The sequence below is a fragment of the Mixophyes fleayi genome, chromosome 1 (assembly GCF_038048845.1).
Source record: "Mixophyes fleayi isolate aMixFle1 chromosome 1, aMixFle1.hap1, whole genome shotgun sequence".
NCBI classification, from domain to species: Eukaryota; Metazoa; Chordata; class Amphibia; order Anura; family Limnodynastidae; genus Mixophyes; species Mixophyes fleayi.
The window spans coordinates 212,308,445-212,333,259 of NC_134402.1; the positions used below are offsets into that span (position 1 = coordinate 212,308,445).

At 42.1% G+C, this 24,815-nt stretch overlaps 1 protein-coding gene across 1 annotated transcript in view; it reads left to right on the top strand.

The window, feature by feature from the left end:
- Positions 1-24,815, top strand: part of LOC142149471 (receptor-type tyrosine-protein phosphatase S-like) — a 418,525-nt gene that overhangs the window by 364,353 nt on the left and 29,357 nt on the right. The window contains 3 exon segments of the mRNA XM_075204866.1: positions 9,012-9,190; positions 9,562-9,688; positions 10,359-10,484. Coding sequence (XP_075060967.1) covers positions 9,012-9,190; positions 9,562-9,688; positions 10,359-10,484 — 432 coding nt within the window.

Here is a 24,815-nt window from a genome sequence, read left to right on the forward strand (position 1 = left end):
CATTCTATATAACATATTAATATTTAAATGTTTTATAAGTGCCTATGACTTCTCTATACAGAGTGGAGGCAGCCAATTTGTGAGCTGGTCCAGTATTCATGTGTTTGCAAATCACCCCACAGAGACACATTATAGTCAAATATTCAAACATGATTTATTTACTGTTCCATTGTATAATTTTGTTGTTACATATTTCCTCAGTCTGGTGCTGTAGTACTATGTTTTGTTTTGTTTTTCTCCACAGCGTTCATAGAGAACCATTTTCTAGTGAATTGATAGGCTGTTTTCTCATTATTACTATTGGTTCAACCAATACAATGGCTGCCTCAACTGTTTTCTGTGAAGATTTCTGTTCTGTAAAGGAAATCTTCACCAATAGTCTATTAAATTATAATAAGTTGGTTTGCAAGTCATTTTTTAACAAGTTTTCTGCTGTCGACAAGGAAGCCTGCCATTCCGCATTAGTGCTGAGCAACAACATAAGTTTGAACAGATGCGGCTGTAGCCAAAATTTGCATTAGCGAGTTCTTCAAGTGAGAACTCTGACACCCTACAGTTTTTAATGTTGTCCAAGCCTTGAGATTGATGCTCAATAATACTGTATTATTGCAGCCAGTTCCTCCAATCAGTTTTGATTAACCTGTGGCACTCCAGGTGTTGTGAAACTACAAGCCCCAGCATGCTTTGCCAATATATAGCAGCTTATTGCTGGAAGGGTATGCTAGTTTCACAACACCTGTAGTGCCACAGGTTAGCCAATACTGCTCCAGATTCTCCTACATGACTTCTAGTTCTGTGTCTCTGTGACAAAGATGTAAAATACATTTTTTGCTCCATATGATCTAGTCTGCAGCTTCATTAATCCCATATTAGCATCATTAAGAAGCGGTGGGGCTCTTTCACAGTTAATAAAGTCATCTGGAAGAGCGCTGAATCTGGGTGGGCAAAGTAGATATTACCAGGCCTGCCCTATTGACAGCTGGTGTGTGGTCATGGATAAAACGGTGTTGGGAAAAATCCCTTTAGCTGGCTTTATGTTACCCTTTTCAATACTCTAGACATACCCTCCATATGCAAGCAAGAGGAGGGTATGGCCATAACAATAAGTCTACTTGTGTCACCAGGCTATTGCAAGCTTATCAAGGGAGTCTCAGCATCTTCCAAATGGCATACATGCACTCTCCATGTCTTATATATGAATTTTGTAATAATTTAACCATTTCTCCATGGAATAAATAGGATGCAGAAAATTAGCTTTACAATTCCCCCTCCAGTCCACTTACATTGCTGATTATTACTTGTGACTGGATCATAAATAACTTTTGGTAAAAATGTATTTAAAGGAAATAGCACAGGGCGCATATTTATATAACTGCATAAGCACTTATTTTTTATTTTATTTTTTCCAAAACTTTTATTAGAAACATCTTTTTTCAGTAAAAAAAAAAAAAAAGGAAGCATTACAGAATATTGAGAGGTCAATCAGAAACAGTCAACACGTGTCCACATACAGCAGAACAAAAAAAAACCAAAAAAAACACCCTCATGGCTTCTTCGTATTTGGAAAGTAACTGTATATTTATCTAGTATTAGAAAGATGTTGTTTTAATATCTTAGAATTATAGGATATAGAGGGGAAGGTATAATGGGAGTGTAGGGGACATGTAGGGGCCATAGGGGGGGAGGGGAGGTTAAGGAATCACGCATCAAATGAAAGAGGAATATACTTGCTCAGAGATACCATTCTATATTCGGATATCACCAAAACTGGACTGGAGTCTGATTATGATATAAAGCCCATGATGACCAGACTTTGTAGAAGGAGACGGAGGAGCCCCTCAGTACGCTAGTGATGTGTTCCATCTGGTAAGTATGCAAAATCCGGCCACTGACCATCTGAAGTGTTGGAGGAGTAGAATTCTTCCAAGAGGCCGCTATCTGACATGTGGCAGCGCTGATAATGTGTCTAAGAAGCTTATGTTTAGATTTGGTGAGGTCTGGAAGGGGCAGTGGAAGTAAGATGTGCTTAGGGTCCGGTGGTATATGAGTATCTAAAATTGCTGAGGCTAACGCAAGGACTGCTGTCCAGTATGGGCGGATCCCAGGACAGTCCCACCAAATATGCATAAATGTTCCCGTTTGACCACAGTTTCTCCAGCAATCAGCGCTAGTCTGTGGATATATTTTTTGTAGTCTAGAGGGGACATAATACCACCTGTGCAACAGCTTGTTAGCATTTTTTTGATGCAGACATTTATAGAACAATGGGCTGTACATTCATAAATATCTGACCACTCTTCCTGGTCTAGTACAATCCCCAGGTCCGCCTCCCACTGTGTCTGAAAGTAATCCTTAACAGGTGGAGTGGCGGGGAGCAAGGTATTGTAGAGAATGGATATAAGACCTTTGGAGGATGGGCCTGAAAGGCACAAATTCTCAAATGTAGTGGGTGGTCTGGAAGAGAGTTGAGCTTTAACCGTTTGATAGTAATGTCTGAAGATACTGATGGAACTGTCTCAGGACAAAACCACACCGCTCTGCCAACTCTGAGAATTGTGGAAATATTGTTGTCTTAGTTATATGGTTAAGTAGCAGCAGTTTGCCCTGACCTGCCCATTTTATGTACACGGGGCGAGACAATCCGGGTGTAAAGGCAGGGTCAGACCATCAGGGTATCGTAATTGAGGGGGTAGGAGAGAGGGATACTAAACGGTTACATCTAGACCAGATTGAGAGAGATAGGGCCAGGACTGGATAAGCTCGAATAGAGGCTGGACGCTGTGCGGCTGATAGCCAGAGAACAGAGCAAATCGGTGAACCACCCAGTATATCCGACTCTATGTCCACCCATATCCTAGTTCCAGGGGGAGAGTGCCATTGTACACACTGAGCCAGCCGTGCAGCGTAGTAGTAGTTGCGTATGTTAGGAATGCCGAGATCGCCCGCTGTGTGAGAGTGTTGTAAAATGCGAGCAGAGATCCTGGGCCTCTTGTTTGACCATATAAACCGCATTATGAGGGTTTGTAACATTTTCAAGGCTGAGGTGGGGACCCTGATAGGGAGGGTGTGGAAAAGATATAATAGTCTTGGGAAAAAATTCATTTTCACTGACGTTATCCGTCCAACCCACGATATCATGAGTTTATCCCATGCTTTTAGATCTTTCTTTATACATGTTATGAGAGGGGGATAGGGCACCTATTTTTGTTTATTGTAAGATAGGAAGTCGTTATCTCTGAGACCAGGGTAGACAAGTTGGTCTTTCCTGTTTTCATCTTAATAAAGGATAAGCCTTATTTCTGATGCATATATCTGATACAACAGGCCTTTGTGGATGGAAGTCTTGTGTGTATTGGAATGTATTTAGTATGGAAGTGTCTTTGTTTAGGATTTGTAAGGTTGCTTGTGGAAACCTGCAATTAGGACATGTGCAAGGAAGTCTGATAGCAGAAAGTGCTAACGAAGTTTTGTGATGAAGTGTCATGCCTGCTCTGGCCAAAGACCTCATCAGGGGGTCGTTACTGTGTGGCCTTTGCTAGAGTGAATTTCATAGATAAGTGTAAATTTTGTTAGCCTTGAAATGTATGTAAATTCATGTTTGTGTCAATAGAATATATCCTGTTTCTAAAAATAGACTATTTCTGAACTGTATAAAAGAGGAGCTCTGTGAGCATGTTAGTATTCTTCTGAATTATCATCTGACCTGATCACACTGGGACCTTCCACCAGTGTGCATGAGCAAATAAACCATCTTGCTTTAAAGACCTGCTTGGAATCATCTTCAATATTGCTGTTTTCCTGTGATCTACAGATTAGACCCTAAAATCTAATCCGCTCTCCAGCTGTCTCTGTGGTTTGGACCCAAGCTATTCTAGTGCCAATGCTCTGCGCTACCCAGCAGCCCTGGTTAGTGTGATAGGCCAGGGGGGATCCATTCACAGCAACCCGGATCCATAGTAAGAGGTCCGGAGTTACCAGCCAGGTACACCAGCAAGGAGACATGCTAGCAGCGTCAGTTACGCAGAAGAAACACCGGTACTTGATGCCGGTAAGGAGTCCAGTGGTGGCAGCTTGTGTAAGCCCCTCCTACTACGGCAAGAGGGCGCTTTTTGGATAACGAAAGGGAACGGTGGCAAAGTAAGTCCAGCCGGTTCCCAGCAACAACAGACAGGGTGGCATAGGCAGTCCATCCTGTCACATTACTAAATTGATTTGAACACCAGTGTTTATCTTCCAATCCTCAGTAACCATGTTAATATGTTGTGCAGTAATTTCTACTTACTCACTTGTAGCACCTATAAAGGTTACACAACTTTACCTGTACTTTAATTTTCTTTAGTTTCGTAAATCTGAAAAATATGAAGAGTTTCAGTTCAGATTGTCTTCTGATATTTTTAATATGTGATCTATTAATTTTGAAAATTATAGTACCTATCATATTCACAATACTATTTGGACCCTACCAATTTGAATTCCATGTTGAATTTTTACGAAAATGTTTAAGCTTGAGCAGTCCAACTTTCTCAATTGCAGTCTGAGAATCAGTCATATTATAATAATTTGAGGCTTTATTGGAAACAGCAGAATCTGAATTTAAAACAAACTCTAAAAATCAGCTACCCAAAACTACCATCCCAAAAGACTTACAGCACAATTTCCCATAAAAGGAAGTTGAGACTTAATGGGTGGTGTCAGAGAGCTCCACTATATTGTATTGAGCATTTATGCTTGTAGGCCGCATTGAAACAAATGCAAGGCAAATGCTTGTCAGAAAGTGTGTATACAGACCCATTCGCTTTTTTTCAAGAGTTTATGAAAGTTTATAGTTTTCCTGAGATAGAGCGTTCACTCCATAAGATCTTCTATCCTCAAATAGGAGCGGATCGTAATCCCTGCCACTTCCCCTCCACATTGCCTGGTCTCCATGGGAGAATAATCAAGCTAAAGATCAGTGAAGTAAAAGGGGGTGCTTCCATAGTGTAAAATCATTAAAACATCTTATTACAAAAGATAATGTAGAGATTGTTTAAGGTGAAAAGGTAACTCTTGCTGATGGAACGGAAATTGATGTAACGTTATTAAGCTCTGAGATTTAGAGTTTTACAAATCATTCACTCATCATCATCATCATCATCATTTATTTATATAGCGCCACTAATTCCGCAGCGCTGTACAGAGAACTCATTCACATCAGTCCCTGCCCCATTGGAGCTTACAGTCTAAATTCCCTAATATATACACACACTCACACAAAGACAGACAGAGAGGGAGACAGACAGAGACTAGGGTCAATTTTTGATTGCAGCCAATTAACCTACCAGTATGTTTTTGGAGTGTGGGAGGAAACCGGAGCACCCGGAGGAAACCCACGCAAACACAGGGAGAACATACAAACTCCACACAGATAAGGCCATGGTCGGGAATCGAACTCATGACCCCAGTGCTGTGAGGCAGACGTGCTAACCACTAGGCCACTGTGCTGCCCATATTCACTCATCTATATTTGAAAAAAATATATATTAACAAGTTAACCCGTGCATGATACTCATGCATTCTAGTCAAATCAAGCTACTTAAGGTGTTAAAAAGGTTCTTGTCATGCATTTGGGCCATAGCCCAGGCCTCAACCACCAACCACTCCCCACTGTCACCCCCGGCAACCACCAACCACTCCCAACTGTCACTTCTCCTTCAAGAAATATATATATATTTTTTTTTAAATCTTTATAAACACTTTTAACAATTAACAAATTAAATTAAAAAATTAAAAACATCTTAGTATACCAAATTTCAGCCCTTTCTGAATTTTTTTTTCCACACACACTAAGAATTTAGTAGGTCAGTGTATAACTCCGCCCAGCAGGTGGCGCTGCAGCTTGGTTTTATTTTTTCCACACACACACACACACAGACAGACAGACTAACACACGCCACTAGACATTTATATATTAGATTGTGTGTATTAACAAGTGTTGTTACACATTTTATATGAAATGTCCAAAATATGTAAAGAAAACTGTCTTCTAATTCGGTACTGATCACCTATACACACCTGTTATGTTAATTTATGCTAACCTATAAAAACCTGTATTCTGAGCTTGTAGCCACCTTTCCTAACGAAGTCTCTGTTAATATGTGTTGAGGTTTGGCTCAGAGCAAGTGCTGATTACATTATTTGAATATTGTTGTATGCTACTAACATTGTTTGTGTGAAACTGAGTTTTCAGGAATGTGCAGTCAAAAGCTGATGCATAGCTACCTGCACACATCTGATATTTGGTACATGTGCAGTTTCTGTATTCTCTTTTATATTTTATGGACCTCCTATGCCACCCTGTCATGTTGCTGGGGACCAGCTGGGTTTGTTTTGCCACCCCCCCTTTCTTTATTGCAAATGCGCCCCTTCTAAATGCTACAGGGACGCTCTGCTGCCACCGCCAAGCTCCTTTACCAACACCTGGAACCGCATGCTTCTTGCTAAGCGGGGGGCTCATCCTCCTCTCCATCCCTGGTGCCGCTATGTTTAGGGCAGGAGATTTGTCTTTAAATCTCACTCCAAAAAATACTTGCAAGGACCTTGCCTCAGGGTTTGGCTCTCTGCTCTGGCCGCATTTGGCTCCGGGAAGATGATTGATTTATTTAAGTATATATCCCAATTTATTTTGAATTAGGTGTCTTTTGTGTAAATGTGCTGTAAACTTTATTTACAAATGTTTTTACATGTGATCAAGTTAAAATGAAAAAAGTTGCAATATTTTTTTCTTAAATGGAAGTTTGATACATCACCGCAGAATATAATAAAATTTGACAAAATCTCGGTCAGGCTGGAGTTGTCCATTATGTGTGTAGGTACAGCTTTCTACAGCCTGTAACTATGCCTGGTATATCTATAAACATTTTTTCAGTGCATTTGTCATTGCATTGGTGAGTGTTATACTATTAGATGCACAATTGCCCGTTCTTGATCTGGTAAATGGTTCTTTCTGCCTTGGATGTTGATATTATTGTGAAAGATTCTCTCTCATTATTGCCTTTTGCAGCTGTATTCTCAGGGGGACATTTGTTAATAGTACTGTGTTTGGGGCCCTCAATCCCCCACTTACCACAGAATGTCCCCACATTTATTTCACAACTCCCCTGCATGTCCCTTTTTTCACTTAGATTTCCCCACAGACCCCTGGACATCTCCACACAGCCCTCCAAACACTTGCCTGCAAAGCCAGAGCTTGCAGAAGGAGGTGGGAGTGTATGTAGTCCAAAATGCACTGCACTAACTCCTCCTCTGATTTCTCCCTTTGACAAATGGGCCCCACAATGTTAAGGTCTCCAAAAATTTCTGAGCCTGATTTTTTCTTTATCTTGCATGGTTTCAAACCAGTTCATTTTGAATTTGTAGAACAATTGTTATTTCAAAGGTTTAGCGAGGGAATCTCTGGCCAGATCCAACCCTGCAGGTTGGGATTCCTAACATCTACGCTTATTACCGAACAAAGGTCCTAGGTGAATAAGAAAGACCTACATGCCCCCCATCTATCAAAGTTTTTGAAGAATCAGATTTCCAATGCTGCGTCTTCTGGGGGGGGGGGGGGGTACTGTCGGACGCCGTCTCCACACTGACACTTGGTGCAGAAGACTGACGCCTACACCCTCTCATCAGCCGCTTCCTGTTGCCTAGCAACGGGATGCTCCTTGTTCCTTGCACGCAATGCGTGCGCATGCTCTGTTCAGTTGCGTCCAGTTGCTAGGCAGCGGGATGCTATCTCCACTCGCCTGTCAGTGGACAGCATGTCTGACCACCAAATACCCATCACCCAATCAGGATGCACCTTATGGTATATAGAGCACCCTCTGACACATGTTGGGTGCCAGAGTATTGGTTCACTCCTGCTCCAGCGCTTCCTGAACTTCTGATCCAGTGTTCTTTGGTTCTGACTCGGCTTCCTGTTACTATTCTCCTGTGTTTCATTTTGGTACCTTGCTGCCCGGCTGGTTAGACTATTTGGCTAGACCTGACTTCTCTCTGGAACTTCCCTGTGTACCGCACCGCTCATTTGGCTTTCACCTGGACTGCCTGACTACGTCTGTCTACTACTGTCGCTACACCGGTGAATGTCTTGGAAAACCAAGACCTGCGTACCCTCTGCAGCTAAGCCCAAACTCCCTTGCGCGGGTCCCCGGTGAATACCGGGGGTACATTCGACTCCACGCCTCCCTGTTCAGTTGCGCTAATACCGGTTAGCGACCATCTCTGAAATTCCGTGACAATGTGCATGGTACATAAATATTTGGGGATGGATATTTGTAGTAGTGCTCAGTTGACATAACTAATTTTATTATACTTATAAAAATTCAATTATTGTGATTTTAATTTTTATAAATACTTGAACAGACATTGCAACAATCAAGGACTTAAGGCGTTGCATGTGAACTGACATGACTGTTTGTGTGATTTTAATTCAATGTACAACTGCCTGAAACTGGCCTATACAAAACATACTGTAATTAGTTGAAATACTATACAAATGACAATTATTGCACACCTTTCAATTAAAGTGGTCAGGTACAAGCAGAAAAAGTCTACTGAGGATATTGCCACAAAAAAGTAATCCTTCACACAATGTAATTATGTTGTGTATATAAAAAAAAATTTGCTTCCACATTGAATTAATCATAAATGTGTGTTCAGAGGATTACTTACTTGCTGCATACAGTGCTAGGGGGGAATTCAATTCAATGCAAAATCCCGTCTGAGCCTGCGTGCACATCTAAGTATCACAGTAAGTAAATTGTTGCTGAATTTTGCTTGCACCTCTATGAGGTACAGTAAAAAATCAGTGATGTTTTAGTGCTCTAACATCCAAAGTTTCACCACACGAGGTTCCAAGGTTCCAACAGGACTGGTAGTTGAACCCCCCCCCCCCCCCCCCTCCTTTCCCTCAAATGTCTGATCTTTGTGTGTGAAGAAAGACATACAAGGCTTAGAAGTAATAGAGCAACTGTTTTTCCTTTCAGCGCCTTGCCAATTCAAAAGCTCACACTTCCAGATTCATCAGTGCCAATCTTCCATGCAACAAATTTAAGAATCGCCTTGTTAACATCATGCCATATGAGACCACAAGGGTTTGCTTGCAGCCAATCAGAGGAGTGGAAGGGTCAGATTATATCAATGCCAGCTTTATAGATGGATACAGGTAAAGCATGTTCTGTATATTACTCAATTGTGATCAGAGGCATAGCGCTCCATTGTCACCATACCAAAATTTGGGGCGAGGGGGCAGGGGAATGATGCCAGTCCATCCTATCAAGGAATCTGCTCTCATCTTTTGAGGGAGCACAGGGGTCGGTGCAGTTTCTGAAGCCCAAATGGAGCTTCTCTTCACAAGCACAGGCCCCCCACAATGCTCTGAAGAGCAGAGCGGGATCTCGAAAGCAAATGGACCAGCATCAATGAGCCTTCCTCACCTCCAAGCCCTATAGCTAACGCATCCCCTGCAATGGCATTTGTTCCAGCACTAGTTGTGATATTTCTGCGTACATACTAATATTTTCTGTCATTTTTCAGGCAACAAAAAGCCTACATTGCAACACAAGGGCCCCTTGCAGAGACCACTGAAGATTTCTGGAGAATGCTATGGGAAAATAATTCCACAATTGTTGTAATGTTAACAAAACTTAGAGAACTGGGCAGAGTAAGTTATTCATCTTATAGCATTGGAACCAGTTGGTTCATTGTACAAAACAAATCTTATACATTCCTAACTGAATTATTAGAAAGACAAGTCAATATGGTGCTATATCCCAAGTAGATCAGGCTAGGGAACACAGAAATGTAAAATTCACAGAACGTGAGAAAAAATCATGTGCTCATTAATTAATATAGCTCTTCATTTTGGTGTCAAACTGGCACAAGAAGGGGGGAGAATAGCATAAATCCTCTTTATCACTTTGAAAACAAACAACAACATTATGAAATGAGCCACACAAAGAGGCATATTCAATTCTTGGCGTTATAGGCAAAAATCTCGCGGCGTGCGCACTATTAACGTTGTTACGGTAATAGTGTGCGTAAATATCGTTATTACGGTAGTTTTCTCGCTGGATTTCAGCGAGCCGTGAGCTGAAATCCAGCTTACTATTACCGTAATAACGGTAATAGTTTTAACGCCGCTGGGAATTCAAAGAATTGAAAATGCCCCAAAATCTCACAACAAAGTACACAGCAAATGTTGCTTCAATTTATATGCAAATATCACTTTATGGTATATTTAGCAACATTATGACCTGTGTATGACCTACAAATATGTATTGATGTAAAATATCCAAGAGTTCCACATAATGCATTTTTTTTTTCTTTTATAGGAAAAGTGTCATCAGTATTGGCCAGCTGAGCGTTCTGCTCGATATCAATACTTTGTAGTGGATCCAATGGCTGAATACAACATGCCTCAGTACATCTTGAGGGAATTTAAAGTTACAGATGCTAGGGTAAGTCTACACGAGGTTCATAGACTCTAGTTCAATTTAAGTAAAACATTATACATAGGAGCTTCATATTAACCACTTACTGACCCATGGTATGATCATTCACGTCCAATACTGCAGCGCATTTTTCCCAGCTGACGTTCATTATTGAAAGCCTCTGGTTCTGTTGTAGTGGACAGGAGCTGTTACTTATGGTTTCTGGCCACCTGATTGCTGTCCACAGTGCTCAAGGGGGCCTATATACCTAGAAATAATATAACGTCAAAATAGTGACATCATCAGGAGTTTCCTAGAGTGAAGAGAAGCCCTTTGTGCTGTAGGGGAGATATGTCTCAGATCTTTCATGCCCTCCAGCACTTTCTGGCATGACAACTGCTGTTAGTTCCAATATCTTTGAATCTAGCACTGCTAGCAAAACAGTGGACCTGAGACGGTTTCACAGCTTAAAAAATAAATATTTAAAAAAGTGTTTTAGGCCCTGTAACTGCATCAAACTCTACGTAAAGGATACATAACTCGTATCTCTATTTTTCATAATAACTATTTTTTAAGTAACTTTCTAAAGTTTCACTAATTGGATCTATATATGACTGTATAATGCTTTTAAAATAAAATTATATTTAGCTCACTATCCTATCTAAACAAAGCTTTTATTTGTCATGATGGAAACAAATGAAATTTCACATTCACTCAGGTATACACTCATGGTTGTTCAAAACTTAATTTTGCAGCTTCCTCCTCAAAACTTGGAGCAGCAAAGTGCTCGAATAGTGCTTATTCAAATGTAGGGCTCTATGGAAGAGCTTTCATCAAACTCTATTGTAAGCTACTTAGGAACGTAGAATTTGACTGCAGATGAGAACCGCTTGACCCATCTAGACTGCCCACTTTTTACCCTATGAAAAACCTAAAACCCTATTTGATCCTTTGTGCTTTATAAGAATATCATTATATCTATCCCAAGCATGTTTAAATTGCTCTACTCTATTAGCCTCTATCACCTCTGATGGAAGGCTTTTCCACTTATCCACTACTCTTTCTGTGAAGTAGTTTTTCCTCCGATTTCCTCTGAACCTACTTCCCTCCAGTTTTAGTGCAGGATCTTGTGTTCTAATACTTCTCTTCCTTTGAAGAATGTTTCCCTCCTGTACCTTGTTAAAACCCTTGATATATTTGAAAGTTTCTATAATATATCCCCCGTTCTCTTCTCTGCTCCAAACTATATATATTAAGATATTTTAGTCTTTCCGGGTAGGTTTTATTATGTCGTCCATGCACCATGTTAGTTGCCCTTCTTTGCACAGTCTCTAATATGTTTATATCCTTCTGGAGATGTGGCCTCCAGAATTGAACACAGCATTCTAGATGAGGCCGTACCAGTGATCTATACAGTGGCATTATTACTACTTTCTTTCTGCTAATGATACCTCTCCCTATGCAACCAAGAATCTGACTTGCCTTTCTCATTGCTTTTTTACATTGCTTACCTACCTTTAAGTCACCAATAGTGACTCAAAGATCCAGATATAGTGACTCCTAGATTGCATTTTCTCTTTCACACTAGTTGGGGAACACTGCTCATCTTGGGGTACAGAGGGCACTGTGGGAGTAATGGCACTAAAAAAATGGTCTAGCCTGCTTCCCTCCCCTCTATGCCCCCTCCACAGGAAGAGCTAAGTTTTTTGTTGGTGTCTAAGGAGTAGGGCACCTTTAGTCTCGTTTTAGAGTTTTTTTGTGTTTTTTTATAGATAACTAGGATTTATCCGCTGTGATCACCGGGTGACCGCCGCGGCTACTTCAGGGAGAGCGCCTGAGGCGCTTTAGTGCCGCCCTCCCCTGATTTATGTAGGGATCATGGGACAAGGGTCACCTGGCTCTTGGGTAGTATCCGGGACCCAGCCACATACAGGGAGGCGATGCGGGCTGCCCCGGGAGCCACAGCAGCATGTTTCGGTCGCCCGTGACTGCTGTGGAGGCGGAGATGCTTGTGGTCCAGTTGCCCAGCCTGTCAGCTGGCATTTGGAGGAGAAGTTGTTGTGCAAACAGGTAGTGAGGCATATTATGCTGGTGGGGAGCTGTCGCTGTAGCGCAGTCCCCACCAGGTTCTGATGTGTGTTTTTTTTCTGCAATTACAAATGTTTTCGGGTTTTTTTGCTGATTTTGTGCAGACCAGTAAAGAGATGAGTGGGCGTGGTTTTTGTCCATGGCTCTGGCAAGCTTATCAGCCATTTCCCTCCCTGCTTGTAGGACACTCTGAGACAGACACATCCCTGGGGATGGAGAACCAGTAGATATAAAGTGGCTTTGCTGTTTCTTATATATTTTTTTTGTTTCTGTGTTTTCTATCTGCTGTACATCATGTGGGCGTACATTACAGAACACTTCTGATTCTAGTCTTAGCTGAAGCACTATATTATTGTGTATTTCTATAGTGGTACATTTTGCCATATACTGTACAGTTCTTTTTTGTTATAAGATGGTTCTACAGTGTGTCTCATTTACCTTTCTGTTTTGCAATATGTCAGAAAGAAGGACCAGGGCCAAATCCAAGGCTGTGTCTGTAATGTACTACACCTGTACTCGGTGTGAGTCCAAATTGCCTGGTGGACAGTCAGACCAGGGGGGGGGGGGGGCAGTGCACGGTATGCGAGGCCGAGGACCTTGGGGGACGCTTGTCTGCGGGTGCGGCGGAGATCGTGGAACCAGCCTGGGCCAAGGAGCTGGCACGATCTATTGCCGAATTAAGGAGGATGCACAGGCAGGCAGCTGGGTAACAATTACTAGGGGTATCAGAAAGAGGAAGAGGCAGGCCAGTTATGAGCTAAGCAATCCCAGCAGATTTGCCAGATTGGATGAAGGTACTGTGGAAGGCAGTTCAGAATTGGTAGAGTTGGGTGAGACTGCTTCCTCTAGCAACCAGGGGAACGGTCTCTCCAGCATAGAGGGGACCAAAGTTACTCAGGGACCCAGGCAGATTGTGGTGATAGGGAATTTAATTATTAGGAAGGTAGATAGGGCAATCTCTTACCGGGACCGTGCATGCCGAACAGTGTGTTGTCTCCCTGGTGCTCGGGCTCGGCATATTGCGGATCGGGTAGACAAATTGTTGGGAGGGGCTGGGAATGACCCGGCGGTTTTGGTGCATGTTTGCACCAATGACCGAGTTAGAGGAAGAAGGGGTGTCCTAAAGAATGATTTCAGGGACATAGGTCACAAACTTAAGACAAGGACATCCAAGGTAGTATTTTCAGAAATACTACCTATGCCACGCGCTAGTCCAGGGAGGCAGCGGGAGATTAGGGAGGTTAATGCGTAGCTAAAAGATTGGTGTAGGAAGGAGGGTTTTGGATTTTTAGCGCACTGGGCTGATTTCTCAGTCAGTTGCCATCTTTATTGTCGAGATGGATTATACCTCAATGAAGGTTGGAGATGATTTTAAACTAGGCTTCGGGGAGGAGGGGCAAGCGAGTATTTATGGGATAGACATTGAGAGTAGTAAGGAGGAATTTAACAAGAGTCAAGGGGGTGGAGAGGGTGAAAGGTAAGCATAGCCAATAAGGAGAGGCCCTTTTTAAAGCAAAAAGAAATACCTAAGGGAGGCAATAGACTTAAGTGTATGCTTGCAAATGCAAGAAGCCTGACAGGTAAAATGGGGGAGTTAGAACTAGTAGCAATAATTGAGCAGTATGATAGCAGTCCTTCCATAGGTACAAGGAATGTAATAAAACATGCAAAAAGGAAATTAAATTGGCTAAATTAGAAAATGAAAAATAAGTTGCAAAAGAAAGTAAGACTAATCCCAAAAAGTTTTTTAAATATATAAAAGGAGAAAGGATTAAAAAAAGATAATATAGGACCCCTAAGAAATGAGATGGGTGAATTGATAAATGATACTGTCACGAATCTGAATAATATTTAGTGGATCCCTTGTCTCTGCCAAAGAGTACAACTCATTTAGGAGCGCAGAGTCTAATGAGTAGGAGGTTTTCACCAGTGACCCCCGCAAGAGGGTGTGGATTTCGCTGCTCCTATACCGCAGGTCGCGGCCTCCTGAATGAATACTGGCAGAGTAAACAGTGGAGCTTGAAACAACGGGTTGGTAACGGGCAGTCAGAGAGACCCTGGAAGCAAGAGCTTGATAGTCCCTGGTTCAGTGGCAATACAAATGGAGGCAATACTGGAACATGATAACTGGTATATAGATGACACGTCAGGACAACTGCAGACGAATACTGATACAGTGCAGTTGAACCAAAGAGGTAGCGGTCTAGGACTGGCTGATCCGTAGTTGGTAACTCGGAGCAACAGCAGATAAACTAATACAGCAACAGTTCAGATGGAAGTGATAATGAGGTAGAACTAGCTGATCCGTAATTAGTAACTCGGGACAACAGCAGAAGAATCACTGATACAGCAACAGTTCAATATAAACAGTAGTGGAGTGAAACTTAGCTTGATGCGTAGATGGTAACTCAAAGCGACTGCGGGGAATTACTAATACAGCAACAGTTTAACAATAGCAGTAATGAAGATAGAACTAGCTGATCCAGAAATGGTAACTCAGAGGATAGTAAGTGAATCACTGGTACAGCGGCAGTTCAGACAAGGATAGTGGTAAAGTAGAACTTAGCTGATCCATAGCTATTAACTCAGAGCATAGCAGGGGAATCATTGACACAGCGGTAGTTCAAACAGAGGCAGGAATGGAATAAAACTAAGCTGATCCCTGAATGGTGATTCAGGACAACGGGTGAGTTACTGGTACAGCGGCAGTTCTAGCGTAGAAGCAGCAGTAGCGTTGAACTAGCTGATCCGTAGATGGTGATTTCAGAGCAGCAGCAATGAGTACAGGTGCAACAGGCAGTTCGTTAACAGCAGTTCAATATACAGGAGTAACAGAGGAATAGAACTTAGCTGATCCGTGATTGGCGATTCAGAGCAACAGGTGGGTTACTGGTACAGCGGCAGTTATAATGGAGAAGCAGCAATGGCGTTGAACTAGCTGATCCGTAGATGGTGATTCAGAGCAGCAGCGATGAGTACAGGTGCAACAGGCAATTCATTAACAGCAACAGCAGAGAAGAGATCCAGGACATACGAGCAAGCCACAACAGGAGAGTCAGACCAAAGGAAGCCAAATCCTATAGATAGTGAGTAACTCGAAGAACAGGCATTGGACAGAGGGACAATGGGAGGTTTAAATAGTGCTCCAAAATGCTTACAACCAATGGGAACAGGTAGGAGGTCATAAGTGAGGGTAATAGGTAGCACATGCGCAGAACCAAATACAGATGATGCCTTGATAATAAAGTTAGTAACCTTGATCACCGCTTATAGAAGAAGAAGATAACAATGCCGGTACTTGTCTATGGGACCGGCGTGTGACAGATACTAAGGAAAAGCAGAGAAATTAAATACTTTCTTTTCTTCAGTATTTACTATAGAGGAACAAATGGTAGGAATAATACATAAAATGGAAATGAAACCATACCATTAATTAATACTTGGTTGACAGAGGAAGAAGTCCAAAGGCATACACCCAAGGGTTCTTATGGAGCTAAACTAGACCGCTATTCATAATTTTCATAAATTCAATCTCATCAGGCTCAGTACCAAGGGACTGGCGAACAGCAGATGTGGTGCCGTTGTTTAAAAAGTAGACGAAAACACAACCAGGGAATTATAGACCTGTAAGCCTGACATCAGTAGTGGGGAAACTACTGGAAGGTATATTAAGGTATAATATTCAGGATTACTTGGTGCGCAATAAGATTATTAGTGGGAAGCAGCATGGATTTGTGAGGGATAGGTCATGTCAAACAAATCTAATTAGTTTCTACTAGAAAGTTTGTGGGAACTTAGACCACGGCAGCACAGAAGATGTGGTCTACTTAGATTTTGCAAAGGCCTTTGATACAGTGCCACACAAGAGGTTGGTTTACAAAATAAGGGAACTGGGTCTAGAAAACAACATTTGTACTTGGATCAAAAACTGGTTAAAGAATAGGGCACAGAGAATTGTGATAAATGGAAAATTTTCTAATTGGTCAAAAGTTTTAAGTGGAATACCTCAAGTTTCCCTGCTGCGGCTACTGCTTTTTAATATATTTATTAATGACCTTGGTGATGGTTTAGAGAGTAAAGTTTCTATTTTTGCAGATGACACTAAAATCTGTAAGGTAATAAAATCAGAGCAAGATGTAGCTTCTCTACAGAGGGACTTAAATAAACTGGAGGATTGGGTGGCCAAATGGAATATGAGGTTTAACATAGATAAATGTAAGGTTATGCATTTAGGGATCAAAAACAAGAACACAATCTATAAAGTAAATGGAATTAATTTAGGAGAATCTATAATGGAAATGGATTTGGGAGTGCTCGTAGACAGTAGACTTGGCAATAGTGCTCAATGTCAAGCAGCAGCTGCAAGGTCAAATAAAGTATTGACATGCATAAAAAGGGGCGTAGATGCAAGGGAAGACAGTGTAAATTTTGCCACTGTATAAATCGTTGGTAAGACCTCATCTTGAATATGCAGTACAGTTCTGGGCACCACTCTATTAAAAAGATCATTTGAAACTAGAAAGGGTTCAGAGAAGGGTAACAAAATTGATAAAGGGTATGGAGTCATTAAGTTATGAGGAAAGGTTAGTCAGTTTAGGCATTTTTACTTTAGAAAAGAGGCGTCTACGAGGAGATATGATTACTATGTACAAATACATTAAGGGTCAATACAGAGAACATTCATGGCAACTTTTTACCCCAAGGACTATACACAGGACACGTGGTCATCCCCTAAGTTTAGAGGAAATGAAATTTCACAACCAGCAAAGGAAGGAGTTCTTTATAGTAAGGGCAGTCAGGATATGGAATTCACTGCCAGAGAAGGTTGTGATGGCAGATTCAATAGATATGTTTAAGAAAGGGTTAGACAAATTTTTAGCGGAAAAGTGTATCCAGGGAAACGAACGTTAATTAAAATTAAAGAGATCATCATCATCATCATTTATTTATATAGCGCCAGCAAATTCAATTGGGAACAAACATTAATAAAACAATACTGGGTAATACATACAGACAGAGAGGTAAGAGAACCCTGCTCGCAAGCTTACAATCTATAGTGGATACATAAATGAAATATATGAAATATTGGGTCTGGGGGGGCTTTCACAATTGAAACAGATTGGCAGTTGCTTACTCTGGATCAATTTCAAATATAAGTGCAGGTTTGCAGGAGATCCAAAATAGGTTGAACTTGATGGACTGGTGTCTTTTTTCAACCTCATCAACTATATTACTTCCTGCATTCTCCACCGGGGGCTCTGGTGGTAGTAGCGTGTCTACTGCTCTTTCAGGGGCGGTGGCGCATTTCTACCACAGACGCCTGGGTAAAAGCTATAGTGCCCAGGGGATACATCTTGGACCAAGTGGGGGCACCTCCACGGCGTTTCATGACTACACCTTTTCCTAAGGCGTCCGAGAAAAGACAGGCTTTGCAGGGAGCAGTACAGTCACTTTGGGATGCCGGGGTGATTGTTCCAGTTCCGTTGGGGCAGAGAAGTCAAGGCATTTACTCCCTTTTTTTCTGGTGCAAAAACCAGATCGGTTCTTCAGACCAGTTCTAAAGTTGAAGGACCTCAACACCTGCTTACGGGTACACAGCTTTTGAATGGAGTCCATCAGATCTGTGATAAATTTCATGGAGAAAGGCGAGTACTTAGCATCCTTGGATATCAAGTATACCTACACATTCCGATATGGACAGGTCATCAAAGTCTCTTGCGGTTTGTGGTTGGTCTGGAGCATTTTCGGTTCAGGGCTTTCCCATTCAGTTTGGCCACCGCATTGCGAGTGTTCACAAAGGTGATAGCTATAATGGCAGCTCAGCTGTGTTTACAGGGGGTGACTATTTTACCTTACCTAGATGACCTGCTGATCAAGGTCGAGTCAGTACCTTGGCTTCAGTCACATCTGCAGCTGACCAGGGACATTCTGCAGGAACACGGATGGGTGATCAACTACAAAAAATCCAGTTGGATACCAACCTAACGCATGGTGTTCCTGAGATTGTTATTCGACACCAATTGTAAGAGTTTTTTTCTCCCTTCAGACAAAGTGCGGAACAGGTGAAAGATCTTTTATCTCTAAATTGCGTCTCGGTACTTCAGTGTATGAAGCTACTCTGATTGCATGGTTTCCTTACTCGAGGCTCTGCAGTTTGCTCGTTTCCATTTGCGCAAGTTCCAGCAGGAGATTCTGGCAAAGTGGTCAAGGTCCCCACTTAGAAAGGCAGGTCTTTTGGTTGTCACAGACAACACGCCTATCTCTTCTCTGGTGGCTGAGGAGGGACATCCTAACACAGGGGCGTTCTTTCTGGGTGTGGGACTGGACCATGGTAACAACAGATGCCAGCTTGTTGGGGTGTGGTGCAGTCACTCTTCATTTCAGATTGCAAGGGACTTGGACTCTGGAGGAAACGGTTGCCCATAAATGTTCTGGAACTGCGGGCAGTATTCAATGCTCTGTTCAGACACAATCCTTCCTGGCATGTCGGCTGATCTGAATACAGTCAGACAATGCTACGGTGGTAACTTACATAAATCATCAAGGCGGAACAAAGAGTCCTCTTGCCATGAAGAAAGTGTCAAGACCATGAAATGGGCAGAACAACAGGTTCCTGTAATTTCAGCAGTGTTCATTCCGGGGGTGCCTACTAATTCTTTCTGTTTAGCCAGGGTGTTGACTTTTCTGCAAGATGGACTGGACAAGGGATTCAGGTTGTCATCCCTTAAGGTCCAGGTAGCGGCGTTGTCTGTGTATTTTCAGAAACATATAGCTCTGTTACCGAAAGTGCAGACGTTTCTATAGGATGTACTTCATGTACAACTGCCTTTTGTTCCGCCAGTAGCTCCGTGGGACCTAAACTTTGTCCTTTCAGCGCTTCAAAAGTCGTCCTTTGAATCTTTGGAGTCTGTTTCTTTAAAACCTCTCTCGTGGGAAAGTGACCTTTTTGTCATTGCTTCACCCAGATGAGTTTCGGAGTTGGCAGCCCTGTCATGTCGGGCTCCTCTTCTGATTTTTCATGACAATCATGCAGTTCTTAGAACCAAGTCATCGTTTCAACCAAAAGTGGTCTCGAGGTTTCACATAAATCAGGATATTGTTCTGCAGGTTCTTTCTCAGGATTCACTGGTGCCTCGTCAGGACTCAGTCTCTTTAGATGTGGTCAGAGCTTTGAGGATTTATGTGAACCGTACAGCTTCAGTTCGGAAGACTGATGTGGTGTTCTAGTCCTATATGACGATCGCAAGCGTGGCTGGCCGGCCACTAAGCAGACGGTAGCTTAATGGATCACCGCTACTATCTAGCAGACGTACATTTCGGAGGGCTCGCTGGTTTCTGAAGGTCTGACAGCTCATTCCACAAAGTCGGTTAGTGCCTCTTGGGCGGCGCGGCATGGGGCCTCGGCTGAGCAGTTGTGTAGGGCAGCTACTTGGTCTTCTGTTCATAAATTCACCAGGTATTATCGTTTCCACAACTTTGCTTCAAAAGAAGCAAGTTTTGTGCCGCTCATTCTGAGCATTCCCACCCAGAGGGGCAGTTTTGGAACATCCCCAAGGTGAGCAGTGTCCTCCAAATAGTGTGAAAGAGAAAATAGACTTTTTGTACTTACCGTAAATTCTGTTTCTCTGAACACGAGTTGGGGGACACTGCGCTCCCACCCTTTGCTATGACAGTTCTGTTGTGTGTTCTGTTGGTTGTGTTTTTACCCTCTCTTGTGGCTTGGTTAGTAAATAAACTAAGCTCTTCCTGTGGAGGGGGCATAGAGGGGAGGGGAGCAGACAAGTTTTTTAGTGCCATTACGCCCACAGCGCCCTCTATAACCCAAGGTGAACAGTGTCCCCAACTTGTGTTCAGAGAAAGAGATTTAACGGTAAGTACAAAAATCCTATTTTTTGGGCATTAAACTGTAGTTTCCACACTTTTGACCATTCCTCTAGTCAGGACTGGTGCAAGGTTTCTTGGCGCACTAGGCAAATTTTCAAACTGTCGCCCACCCCCAACACACACACACCCCTAGCTTTCACACACCAAATGCCCACTTCCCAGACCCTCACACACTTGTAGAAAAAAATTAAAAAAATCTTTACATCCTCCAGCAATCCACATGCAGTGATGTTTGATACAGATCACTGTCTTGACTCCACTGCTGCCCTGGAAAAAACACAGGATTTCTAGAGGGGAGGTAATCCAGGTATTAGATTTCGGAACAAATAGTTTGACACAATAAGCCTACAACAGACAAATTTTAGTGATGATTTGAGTCCTAAAATGTCTATGCATCACACTCCTGCCACCTGTGTCACACTCCTGCTCTTTGTGTCACAATGCTGTTTCCTACATTACACTGTCACCCCTGCTTCACACTACTACCGCCTAAATCACAATGCCCCCCCTGCTTCACACTACTGCTACCTACATCACAGTGCCCCCCTTGCATCACTCTACTGCTTCCTACATCATACCGTCCCCCGTGAATTACACCACTGTCCCCTTCATCACACTACTGTCCCACCTCCATCACACTGCCTCCCCCTCAGCACACTGCCTCAATCATCCTCCCTTGCAGCACAATTCCCCCCCTTGCAGCACACTGCCCCTCCATGTATCACAATGTCCCACCTATTGCAGCACAATCCCCCCTTTGAAGCACCCTGTCCTCGCCTTGTAGCACATTCTCCACCCTTCCTCTCCAGCACTTTATTCTTTACTTACCTGGCTCTTTTCTTCATGCAGCTGCCCAACTCTGCCGGGCACCTAACTGACTGTCGAGGCATGATGATGACGACACTCCTGACAGTCAGTGAGTAAGGGAGTTCGTCCCTACCTGCCCTTACACACAACAGATAGTGCCCCCCCCCAGATCAGAAGTTGTGCAGCGGTGGGCGGCTGTGAAAATAAAGCTTGGCGGCCATCGCACAGCAATGTGGATGACATCAGTGGCACCCTAGACAGCTGCCTAATGGTAGCGCCGGGCCTGCCTCTAGTCGCCCTAGATCATCGATCATTTGTTTTACCCTTCCTAGTGTGTCTACCCTGTTGCATAAGGATGCAAAAAGACATACTTTCTCTTCAATACCATTTGCAATGTCACCAATAAAGATTTTAGAAAGCACTGGTCCAAGTGCAGATCCTTGAGGAACTTCACTGGTAACCTTTTCCTCATGTGAATGCACTCCATTTGCTGTAACTGTCTCTTTTCTATCCTGCAATCAAGATCTTATTCATTCAACCATTTTAGAATTCAATCCTAAGCTTTCAAGTTTATTTAACAGTTTGCGATATGGGACAGTTTCAAGAACATTACTAAAATGTAGATAAACTAGTTAAGCTGCTGTGTACTTTTACATAAGATCATACTTGCCAACTCTCCCGGAATGTCCGGGAGACTCCAGCATTTTGCGAGAGTCTCCCGGGCGAGTGTGGCAATATCCCGGATCTGCCCATTTCACTAGGAAGTGCCCACTTCCTAGTGAAGTGGCCAGAATTAGCTACCAAACGCCGCGATTCCCGGTGAATCACGGTGTTTGGCCCCGCTCCCATCACGCCCACCTCACCCGGAAACCAACTTTGTCAAGTTGGTAAGTATGCATAAGATGACCTCTCAAAACTGTAATTAGTCTAGAACTCTGTGCTCTGCTGTATACAAAACACAGCTAGTAAAGCAATATTAGTATAATGCTGGTAAGAGAAATTCTCATCTATTTAACAAAGGAGCCCCTGTTATTCAGCTTGTGCTTCGGTAGATTTGCAAAAGATGCCTCCACATCCAAGTTTCCATGCTGCCTTACAGTCTCGTTCCTATACCACTGCAGTGTGGTTCGTTGGTGGCATGTGTCAGAATACTGTTCTGGTCAAGGACACCAGTACTCAATTTTTGTAAATACTTGTACTATTAGCACCAGAGTTTTTTACCTACCATGTCACCTCCTATCACAGCTCTAGTGTAGTTTAATTTGTGTGTGTATATGTGTGTATATATATATATTATTAAAGTAATTCTATCGTTTTCAAATAAGCATTGCCCAAGCAATTGTATTGTGTTTCCAGCGCACAAAGTAATTTATTTTAGCAGATTTAATAATTTAACATCAATAACTAGAGTATGCAATATGCGATCTCTTCGGCGAATGAACTGGACAGCTGCTGATGAATAGGGGATTAAAATGATATCAGACATGACACATTTCCTATAACCTGAACCTTAAATAACACTGAAGTGTACATATAATCATAATATATAAACTAATAATAAACTAAGAGACACAGACAAAATCCCACCACAGGATAAAGGTACGGCGCTAATAGGGAAAGCCAAATAATAAAATGTAATATAGATTCAATTAATTGGTCTCAGTTTGATACAAATACAAAATGTACATTAAATCAGAAGCTGTACAATATTAACGACGATTCTCATAATAAACCTGGCTGTTTGCAACTCCCCTGCTGCTCATTAAAGGGTCTATTGGAACCCTGAAGGTACTGAAAATATTGGAAAATAATGGCGCTGGGAGAGTGAAAACTACCAGGTAGACAGTATAAATGATTTAATAAAATACATATAATAAAAACATGGGTAAATGCAAATCACAGAGATGTATTGACTACAATCCTCATTGGTGGCATTGTCTGCCTGATAGAGAATATACAATGTCAAATGTGTCTGGGACCAAATGATAAAAATACGTAGAGGCTGTCCAGAATAGCGGAATACATATCCGCGTCCCAATCACGAGGAGGAGAGACAATGCTCCTGAAGGGTTAAATTGGTACGGTATTGAGAAGGCAGATGGCAGAAGTAAGGTGAAGTTTCCCCGCCTAGTAGGTTAAATATCAAGAAGTTTATCCGGTAAAAGAAAATACATAGTATGGCTCCTTACCAGGTATGTAAAATGTCCTGGTATCCCTCGATGAGGAGAGCGGGCAGGTCCACTGGATGTGAGTGTTGCGGAGTGCTCCGCTAAATAAGCATAACAGTACTCACTGATTTCTTCCGTGGAGACTCTGCTCTGGCCATACAATCACGCAGGTGCACCTGCTAGATCTGTCAGACCGGAAACTGTTGTAGATAGATAAGTTCCTACTTTCGGCGTTCCTAACTTCACCCTCAATGATGATCCGGACACTAGTGCCACAACATAGAGTTCCTGCTGACTCGTTTCGTCTCCTGATTGAGACTTTCTCAAGGCTATCCTACCATCTCCTCATGCATGTTTATAAACCTTAGATGGATGGGCGTATCCCAATAAAGGTTAACCCTTCAGGTGAAGTCCGTAGTATACATACTGATGAACCAGTTAATAGAATGAATTAGATTCAACACATTGTAGAAACATATAAAGTAATACTGGCAATAGTCTTGTTACATTGTGAAATTAATAGTACAAAGCCAAAATAAAGAATATATGATAATAAATAAGCAATAAAGAATAAAAATGATGAAAAATAAAAAATAATAATTAATAAAAAAATATATATATAAAAAAAATGAATATATAGTGTAAAAATATAAAATATAATAAGAAACACTACAATGCAATTCTAGTTCCAATTAGGTAGCTACAAAAAGCCACATAGGGCTGTCCAAAGGGTCACTACAATAATAACATGTAGAGATGACCATATGGAACAGACGAATATGCTTAGATGGTAAGCAAAACACTAAATGCAATAGTACCCGGGTTAGCCTAAGTGAAAACCACAATAGGAAGTGTATAGAGGAACATATAAAATATGGCAATATCAATGCAAATGCATATAAAGAAACACAGGTATACATAAAAAGGAGAACATTAGCAAGAGACCAGAAATCATGATGGATTAATAATAATAATTAATAGTAATTAAGTAGAACCGGGAACCTAATTGAGGCAATGATGATCTAACGCCTTATTGAGCCCCATAGGGCTCAAGGTTGAAAGTTTTAGAATCCACGCCGATTCTGCCAAGCAGAGCTTGGAAAATCTGTTGCCTCTTCTCGTCGTGATGCCAACATGTTCAACCCCTAGGAGTAGTAGACCCTCAGGGTCACCATTATGGACATTAGCAAAGTGTTTGGAAACACTATGAACCATAACTTTATTGATGATGTTTCTCCTGTGTTCCCTGAAGCGTGTTTTTAAGGATCTCGTGGTCCTTCCCACGTACTGCAGTTTGCATTTCAAAACATATATCACGTAAACTGTATCACAGTTAATGAAACCCTTTATCGGGAAGTTGACATTAAGATAGTTAGATTTCACTTCCTTAGATTTATTAATAAGGTATTTA